At 44.3% G+C, this 10,237-nt stretch overlaps 1 protein-coding gene across 1 annotated transcript; it reads left to right on the top strand.

Annotated features, from left to right (window-relative positions):
* Positions 1 to 982: 982 nt before the first annotated feature.
* Positions 983 to 2,346, top strand: LOC133884027 (uncharacterized). Its single transcript, XM_062323432.1, has 2 exons — positions 983 to 1,239; positions 1,311 to 2,346. Exons 1-2 carry the CDS (start codon positions 983 to 985, stop codon positions 2,344 to 2,346), a joined length of 1,293 nt encoding a protein of 430 aa, XP_062179416.1.
* Positions 2,347 to 10,237: the final 7,891 nt, after the last annotated feature.

Raw genomic sequence — 10,237 nt, 5'->3', positions numbered from 1 at the left:
TTGTATATGCATGGAGAGGGAAAACAGTCTAACTGAGTTATATTTATTAAAAAACAGAGGGTTTTGGAGTTATATTTATTAAAAGAATAGAGTGTGTTAGTTGTACGTGTCTGAACATATTAAGTTTACGTTTGGTTGCTTGTAAGGAATTTGTGATATTGATAAATGAGTTTGCTTATATGAGTATGTATCTGCTGAGTTAGGTTATCTTCAGCAGATATTTTAAAAATTCATCTTCTATAATACTATTACAGTATCTATTAACACTACTATAATATTTTTTTTTTTATCTCTAACAGCTACCTTATTTGTTACTTTTTATTACTCTCCTCTCTCTAAACTTACAGATATACCTTGTGAACAGTAATACGATCTCTACTTTCATCAATAAATTTTTCGTTCTCCTTGTGCTACAGTGACTCACCGTATTACTGTAGCATCAGATACGGGTGCTGTTGGAGTGCCTCTCCTGAGGCCATCTTCAGCAGCTACCTCAAATTTTCATCCCTAAAAACACTATTACAGCATCCCTTATCACTATTATAGCATCCCTCAATATATCCATCTTCAGCAGATACTCTATATCTCATCCACTATCTTCTCTCCCCTCTATTAAAATGATTATTTCCCAACCGCCATAACCGTCTGAGGGGCAATGTTTTATCGCATGATCCCGTTGCAGCGGCCATTGAAACGCACGTTACAAATTAGTGTGTCGAATTATATTTTGTTAGAAAATAATTTTGCGGACAATATATTTGCATTAAATTTTGAGGGATAAATCAGTATCGCTGCACCTGCAAGTAAGCATTCGAACATGACCTGATGGAATGTATCCTGGAAGAATGTGGCGAGTCTTCCCCTAGAAGCTTCACGAGAACTGGCTTCTCGGGGAAGGAGGGGCGGTGTCTTCCGTCACAAGGCTCATGAGGTCCCTATATATACACGGGTGAGGTACTCACAATTGGCAAGCCACCAACAAATGGATCGTCGTGAAGCTTGGAAGGAGACCGTGAGGGAGTTGTGTTTCGGAAATGACTCTTTCGATGAGGAAGATTATTTATTCCTTGCCACTGTGAGCGCTTTGTATGAGTCGGAGGCATCACAGCGGGGACCTTGGAGTGGTTCAGTGCCGGGCCGTCGGCGTATCGAGCGGAATCGCCTGGAGGGTCATCATAGGTTGTTTAATGACTACTTCGCCGATCACCCGGTGTACCCAGATTACATCTTCCGTCGCAGGTAATGTTATGAAAAGGAAGTGTGTTGTCGCAGTATTATGATGAAACGTCTTATGCTCGTCGGTCCTGCAGGTTTAGGATGAAACGTGACCTGTACCTCAAGATTGTTCAGGCAGTTGCGGACCACGATCCGTGGTTCCAACAGAGGAGGAATGCTGCAGGAGAGCTCGGCCTGTCGGCGTTGCAAAAAGTCACTGCGGCGTTTCGCATGCTCGCGTACGATGCTCCCGCCGATTCTCTCGATGAGTGCCTCCGGCTAGGGGAGGCCACTATCATTGAGAGTATGAGGCGGTTTGTGCGAGCCGTCGTCAGGGTGTTTGGCGACCAGTACCTCCGCGCTCCGAACGAGGAGGACACCGCGCGCTTGATTGCTACAAACGAGCGAGGAGGGTTCCCCGGGATGCTCGGAAGCATCGATTGTATGCACTGGAGGTGGAAGAACTGTCCCACAGCGTGGTCTGGTTCCTACACGGGACATGTGAACTCTCCGACGATCATTCTAGAGGCAGTGGCGTCACAGGACCTGTGGATTTGGCATGCTTTCTTCGGCATGCCTGGTTCGCTAAACGACATCAACGTTCTGCACCGCTCGCATCTCCTCGACAATCTTGCCGCTGGCGTGGGCCCCCAGGTACATTACTCCGTTAACGGTCACGGTTACACCATGGGGTACTTCCTTGCAGATGGTATCTATCCGGAATGGGCCACCTTCGTGAAGCCAATTCCTTGTCCAGTTGGGAGGAAGCGGCAGCACTTCGTCGTTCAGCAGGCGGCGTTACGGAAGGATGTCGAAAGGGCCTTCGGGGTCCTACAATCTCGGTTTCCCATAGTGAGGGGGGCAACGAGGCTATGGGACGAGGAAACACTTCACAACATCATGACCGCCTGCATTGTCATGCATAACATGATAATCGAAGACGAGAGACCTGATGGGGACGTCGAGCACGTGTACGAGGGTGCTGGTGATCCTGTGGAGCCATCACACACCCCATCCCCCACACTAGAAGCATTTGCCCAAAGGTATGGGACGATAACTAGTAGGCAGGGGCATCACCAGCTCCGTGAGGATCTTGTCGAGCATCTGTGGCAGTTCCACGGAGTCGAGTAGTTCGTACTACGTTGAGACAGATGTCACGTGTCCTGTGGTAGTCAGTATTACGTTAAATAACTGGTCCTGTGTACTTTGGTATTGCGTATTATGTTTAGTAATTTGTCACCCGTCCTTTGGCAGCTAGTGTGAGGGTACTGCGTATTATGTGCAATAAAAATTGCCGTGTCCTTTGGCACTTCGCACGAATGTATGTCCTCGTAGTGAAGACTGACTGGAACTGCAAGGATCAGTTCAAACGCAGCATAGCCATTACACTAGCTTATTCATACAGGTGTACACCAGTAATTTCCCATCAGACTCTAGACAAGCACAGGCATGAAGCCGTCCGAAAATCAAGCAACATTTATACCTGATGCCAACACCAGGAACAAGACCGAACATAAATCGAACTGGACAGCTACTCTACATAAACTCCACACCGAACTGAAAGAAACAATGAACAAGACCATGGTTCAGATGAGACACCTCAAACTGGACAACAATGTAACCATAAACTGAAATTCGGCCATAAGGAGTTCACAAAGATGGGCCTCCGGTGACGCGCCTAGCGGCAATGATGCTCTGCCTGAGGCTCTTGTAGTAGGACTGCTGGTCCTCATCCATTTGAGAAAGGTCCATGCTCATTATGTGCCTCTCCTCCTTATCCTTTTCCATTTGCATACGCTCCGCCTCGAGCCTCAGCCTCTGCTGCTCCTTTTCAAGTTCCATTTTCATTCATTCCTCCTCGAGCCTTAGCCTTTGCCGCTCAACATCCATCAACTCTGCAAACCTCTCAGGTCTTTCCTTTTCAATCTTGTCTTTCATTGCCAACTGCCAATCGAATAAGTCCGTCATGGGCCCAGAGGCTGAACTCGACGATGAATTACCGCGGGCTTCCTTCGACCGAGTGCGACCTGGTGGCCGTTTGCCACGTTCACTAGCATTGGATGGAGTTGCATCCACATCCTCTGCTCCATTCAAGCCAGCAGACGAGCCTACATTGGGGGTCGATGAGGGGCTTCCCGTGGTGGAGACCTTCTGCCGTTTGCGCGAGCTTTCTACCTGCCACTTGGGATGATCCCTCAACTCCCTCCAACATGGCAGCAAGGTGAACTCCTTGTGCTCGGCGGCTTGAAACATCGTGCACGCCTCCACGACCTAGAATGTGTGAAAAAACAGCAACCATCAGATTACGAGATGCAAATGTATTGCATACTAGCCATGTGAAAAAGGATGCAAGCCTAGGCAAAGAGGTATGTTTGAAACCGAAGCATTACATGGTGCTACAATCGAAACTGTGGTTGCAAGACATTGCTGAATGGAAACAAATACAGAACTAACGACGTACCATCTCCGCCTCGGTTGTTCCGCTCCTCCTGTTGCGCTGCGCCCTAGCATAATGGCTGCAGAACTTCTGCACCATACCGTTGATGAAAGTCCATCTCCCCTGCAGCGACTTCCGATTGCGGGTAGATGCGAATTTTTTGTTCTCATGGTAGAAAGTCTCCACCCGCTGCCAGAAAGCACCCAACGTCTGGTTGCTCCCTACCACGGGATCCATGCTCACTTGCAGCCATGCCCCCACCAGTAGAAGGTCCTCCTCAATCCTGTAACTGGCTCCACGGCCACCCCCAGGAGCGACATCTCCAGTAGCCTCCCCACTCTGGACATCTGCCGCCGGGATCTGGCTACCGAAAATGCTGTCTTGGGTTAGCGGCGTAACATCGGCCCAATTCATGTCTTCGCTGTCGCCACGAAGGAACCCGGCATACTCCATCGATTCCCTGAACACAACAACATCAGCAAATGGACATGCATTGTAATGAAATCAGTATGGTCCAACAGATTTTGATCGGTACATTGACACATAACGTAGCACAGGAAGCAACAAAGTTCAACCTACCATAAGGAGTTCACACACAAATTGGTACATTGACACATAACGTAGCTCAAGAGTTCACACACAAATTGATACGCCTAAGGCAATGACACATGCATAACACATTACTACTGGAACACATACATTACGGCACATTCCCAACATCTAAGGTTGCACCCTCCCCGACTAAATGCTACCAGAACGATCGGATTCATACGACATGCTATCATCCGAACAAAGTAACTCATCCGGCCTCCAGTCAACGGGAACCACGTCATCGTCGTCAACGTCCAATGATGCTGAACCTTCCTGTACCTCCTCGTCGGTCCCATTGTCGGCGTGACCAACACGGTTCATTGCATCTTCTACTTCGAACCCAAGTTGTTGAAGGTCCGCCGCAATGGTGTCGACCTGCAGAAGTGCCATGTTCAGGTCCACGGCACCAGGGGTGCTGTCCGGGCTCAGGTTATCGCTAACCACCTTCTGCAAAGCATCAGCCGCCACCTGCACACGGCCTTGCATCTTCGACATAAGATCGGCTAGCTCGGCGGTGTCCATCTACAACCAAGGAGAGGGAAGACTAAAGCGACAAACTACAAATGTCATGAAGGTAGGATACATAAACAGAACAGACCTGTAGTCTATGGTCCACTCTCAGTACTGTCCCCCCTTAGGTAAAGCCCTCACTAGCATCAAGAGTTCCACACATTAATTGCACTTAAGTCATCAGAACCGAATACTTCATTTGCATCACACTCAATGCCAATGTCTCAGTGAATTGCACTTTCACTGATCCTACAAGTATCCAGCATCAGGTGCATCAACATTGGACACAAAAACATGTATGAACACAGCCTGATCAGCATGATTGTCCATTCAAAACAAAGAATTGCACAAGGTTTCATGCCTCCCCTGTCAAATGACCCCTTATTTCACATTATGCATACATGAACTCAACCTTTAGTTAAGTCATGAACTCAACCTTTAGTTAAGTCATGAACTGCCTATAGAACCTTTAAACAGAGGTCAGCTACTTCAATTGTACCTCCCAGCACTGCCTATAGAACTAATCAATTGTATGAAACCCACAAATCCATAGGTATCAATTTGTCACCACACTACCTGACATGCTTCTACTTCATTTGCACTCAAGGGTCCTACATTGCAGCACCAAATTTTAGGTCAACCTGCATTTTGATTTCGTCACGGTTCAGAGCAACAGACATCCTTTATACAACACCACACCACTATGAACCAACAGAGCAGGTACAAAAATCCTAGGCACATACACAGCACGAACAAATGGGATTTGGCATGCCCAAACCATATCAGAGCACCCTATATCAATCTAAACGCTCCAATCTGCAATAGAACTCGATTCAATCTCAAACCCTGATCAATTTGACCACATTTCATGTCAACGTAATGCTGCAACCCGAGTTGGTACAATATCCTACCACCCTACCATTTTGCGGCACATCTTCAGTTCGGTTTCCATGCACAACACAAAATTACACTGCAAATCCTTGCACAACAACAAATTGCATGCTAGATCAGAATGTTACGAGTGCCACCCCCCTAGATCCGTTCACCTAACCAAACAATTTGACAAATCCACAGCCAAAACATTGCAAATCGCAGGATCTTCGGGACGAAGAATCCCATCACCAGCTACATCGTCCTATCCCCGACACTGCCCACGGCAACCCACCGCAGCACCAGCCCAACCTTGACGAATACCCATGGATCTCGACGCGTGAGGCTTACCAGAGCTTTGGGGTCGACCATGGTGTCGCTAGGGCGCCGGCGGCCGAGCAGACAGATGATGGGGAAGCCGCCGAATCCGCGTCGTCGCCCGGCTCGCCGGAAGCAGCTCGCTTGCGATGGCCCCCGCACGTCCCCGCCTCGTCGCCGCAACCACTCGCCAGCTCCACTTCCTCCTCTCCGCGGGAGCAACGGCCGGTGCTGGATTCCCCTCGCGCACAGTGTTGCGGCGCCCGCATCTCCCCACAAATTTGCTGACGCGAATGGCCGCCCCGCTTCCCTGTTCACCCGGATGCGGTAGCCGCTGGAGACGGATGCGGGCGCGTTCGGGGGAAAAATCAGCCGCTACAGTAGTTTGCGGCTCGGATAAGGGCGCCGCTGGAGTTGGTCTGACTCTCAATCGGCAATTTCTAGCAGCACAGTATTTTGCCGGTCAAAATAAAGATCCTACCAGAGCTGGCTTTAGTATACGGATTTAAATAGTGTTTTACTTCAGGTCAGTTTGAAGGTGTATATTTGTATTTGTTAGGTCAATATATTGTTTAGTAAGACTATACACAATTAATTGGATTAGGCTGATGCAAATTTGGACAATCAAACACATGCTAAGCGCTCAATATGCTTTTGTCGTTTGAGATTATTCATTTACCTACGGGTAAATACCCGAAAGGGTAGAGTATGAGTAACATTTGTTATCCTTGTTTAGACAGGTGTGGTACTCGCTAAGCGTTCAGCATAGTTCTTTGATAGGTGGGTCTACTCTAGTTTTCTTCATCCACTTAGCCACTTACGGCTTAGCAAGTCAGCCACTCAGTTTGCCCCTTGCCCCAGCAGCTTTGCTCTCCAACCTCGGTTTGTGCCCCATTATCGCGTGAGTAAACGAGTATACTCACAGACCACAGATTTGATGTCAGCCTTTGCCCGCAAGGGTTCGCGCATAAAAATCTTATATATATATATATATATATATATATATATATATATATATATATGAATGAATGAATAAAGGGAAAAATGCACAAACCCCCCCATAAGTCACTCCATTTTTGAGATTCCCCCCATAAGCCATTTTGTTGCAAAACCCCCCAACAGTAATTTAGATTTGCAAACCCCCCCCCCCCCCCAGCAATTGTTTAATCCAGAAAATAGGTTTTCTTTAATATAAAAAATATGTAAATTCTTTAATAATTTAGATAAAGGTTTTAAAAATGATTCCTTTGGTGAAATAAATAAAATGAAATGTTTTTAATTCTATTAATCTTATATATATGTTTTTTGAATGATAAAATAAATGTTTTAATTATGAGAAAAATTTAGAAAATCTAGAATAATGTTTTAATAGGTTTTATATATTTTTAATTATGGAAAAATGGTAAATAATTAGAAAATAAAGGGAATTTTTAATTTTTCTAGGTTTTCTATGTTTTTAATTTTAGATAACACATAAGGCAAACGTATAAGTTGCAATGGTATAAAGGGAATCTTCTCTAATTTGTCCGACCGGCCTACCCATTGGCATGGCACTTGGTCGCATTCCAGCGCCCGGCCTCTCTTCCGTAGATGCAGAGAGTTCAGCAAGATTTAGCATCAGTCTCTATTGATTTGTCGTTATTTGTGAACACAAATAATAAATAAAATTATATCCTTATTCCTCTAAGGGACATAATTAAAATATTTATTTTATCATTGAAGAACATATATATAAGATTAATAGAATTAAAAATATTTTATTTTATTTATTTCACCAAAAAATCATTTTAAAAACCTTTATCTAAATTATTAAAGAATTTACATATTTTTTTATATTAAAGAAAACCTATTTTCTGCATTAAACAATTGCTGGGGGTTTTTTGCAAATCTAAATTACTGTTCGGGGGGTTTTTGTACAAAATGGCTTATGGGGGGAATCTAAAAAATGGAGTAACTTATGGGGGGGTTTGTGCATTTTTCCCATGAATGAATGAACGCTATCCCTACATGCAACCTGCGTGTAACCGCGATTACCGGTCAAAAATTCAAAAAAATCGGAGAAAATTCATTCGACAAATTTTGAATTTTTGCGAAAAAATCATGTTTTTGCCCTCTCGGTAACCGCTCGGTTTTGGTCGGTTACCGAGCGGTTTGGGTCGGTTACCAAGTAATTTTCTCGTATTTTTGATTTGGTCAGTTACCGAGCGGTTTGGGTCGGTAACCGCTCGGTTTTCTCGATTTATCGAGCGGTTTTATCGAATTTCAGCGCAGTTCAACAAAAAACCTAAAAAAGGGTTCAATCTTGTAAAGTCAATAACTAATTCATCTGAGCTTCAAATCAAGTGAAACAAATTTTGTTGGCTTCCTTGTAACATTATATACATGATAAAAGTATTTATACTCGTAAAAATGTTCAAAATTTTCTGTGAGAAATTTTATTTGTTAAACCAAGGTAAATGCATAGTTTACTCTTTGCTAATCCAAAAATCATGAAACTAATTTTTTTAGTCTTCTTACATGATCCTATATCTTTTAAAAATATATTAACTCATGAATTAGTTATTGTAACATGCATGATTGTGTAAATGTGTTGTGACTAGATTAATTCATAACTGACCCATCACACCTCAAAAATTAGTGAAACCACTTTCATTAGCTTATTTATATTATGATTTACGTAGAAAAAATAATAGTAGACATGAAAAAGTTAATTACAATGATGTTTCTTAATATATTCACTTTATGCTTGTGAACTTTGTAAAAATCATAGAGAATTTAATAAAACTCTAAATAAAGTGAAATCAATTTTAAAGATTCTCTTAAAATACGTTTTATAAAAAAAAAATATGAGTTTGCATGTTACACTTTTCCTTAACGTGAGTTAATAATTGAGCCGCACGCTTCAATTGTTTTCATTTTTTTTAAACTTTCTCCCTATAGAATATGATGAAAACGACATTATTTTTGAAATTTTTTTTCGCATAAGGTCTTAGAATTGTATCTAGTTTTTTCTAAGATTTTTTTTGATTTTTTTTTTAATTCTTTTATTTTTTTCAATTTTTTTGAATTTTTTCGGTTACCGATAGTTTTTTAAACCGGATCGGACCGAAAAGATCGGTAGCCGCGATTTTTAGACGGTTACCGACGGTTTTTTAACCCTTCATGCAACGCTCGATTTTCATCTCTACCCATCGTGCATGGTACTCTAGGCACAAGAGCTGGATGTGGGGTCATGGGGGATTGGGGGGTGGTCGCTTCCCTTGTCAGGCGTGTGCAGGTTGCGAATCAGAAAATGCAGTCGCCGTCGGTGTCAGCCTCCCCCCTCCCTGTACGACTCTGCTCCTGCACATTGCGTCTTCGTGCACACAAGCTACTACTACTGTGGTACCTGCGAGTATTTTATTATATTAGAGTAATATAGACTATTCCGTAAAATACCCGTAGGTTTCTTCTCTCTCTCGTCTAAAGCGAGGCGTGATGTGCGCTGCGTCCTCCTTTTTCTCCTCTGTTTTTGGTACTAACACAGCTGCCTGCATTCGCTGTAACAGCGTTTAGATCATCAAAGAATTGTATCGTACTGTATTTGCGTTTTACAGAGCAGGGCAGGGCAGGGGTAGGGTCCTCACGCAACGCAACATTGTGCGTCCTCTTTTATAAGGAGGGAACATCAGGGGAGAAAGAAGAAAAAGGGAAGGGAGCGAGGGGGAGCCATGCCATCAATTAATTCCATCAGGCCCTGCACGCCGAACCTTTGCTTTGCCGCCGGTTGTGCGTGTGTGTGAGAGAGAGACACGACACGGGACCCCGTGTCCCGCGACGCATCACTTTCGTCCTTGACTAGCTCGCTCGCCACCCTTCTCTCCACTTAATTTGGCTCACGGACGTGACATCGCCAGCCACCGTTCTCTCTCTTGTTCCCGCGAGTCATCTATGATCATCATGTTGCCCATCAAGTCTTTATCCATGTATCATTCACTGTGCACTAGATGCTTGTTCACTGAATCACGTCCTGAGGAATTTCGTAGCATTCCTGTGAGATTCGTACCCGATTCTTGAAAAACTCATGTGAAACTCGTGTGTCCTAGAGGAGCCTAAAGTTCAAATTTCACACATCTCAAAATTTACGGGGTGAATGCACCATGCAGAATCCATTCTATTGCTCCTATGTACTGCCAAGTAGGACGTTCTTGAAGGAACATTTGTTGTGTACGAGACAAGAGTGTGTGTTGAGGGGATGGATCTTCAGTTCCCTGACCTTGTGCTGGAGGACAGAAGTGTGAAGACGGATAATGCAGG

This window comes from Phragmites australis, chromosome 11, assembly GCF_958298935.1.
Source record: "Phragmites australis chromosome 11, lpPhrAust1.1, whole genome shotgun sequence".
In the NCBI taxonomy this organism is placed as follows: domain Eukaryota; kingdom Viridiplantae; phylum Streptophyta; class Magnoliopsida; order Poales; family Poaceae; genus Phragmites; species Phragmites australis.
Note: the sequence above shows the minus strand (reverse complement) of the source record. Positions and strands in the feature narration are given on the sequence as shown.

Excerpts from the sequence above, each read along its gene's own strand:
- LOC133884027 (XM_062323432.1), top strand. The coding sequence starts at position 983 with ATGGATCGTCGTGAAGCTTGGAAGGAGACCGTGAGGGAGTTGTGTTTC. Across the intron at positions 1,240-1,310 it reads GATTACATCTTCCGTCGCAG|GTTTAGGATGAAACGTGACC; the intron begins GTAATGTTATGA and ends TCGGTCCTGCAG.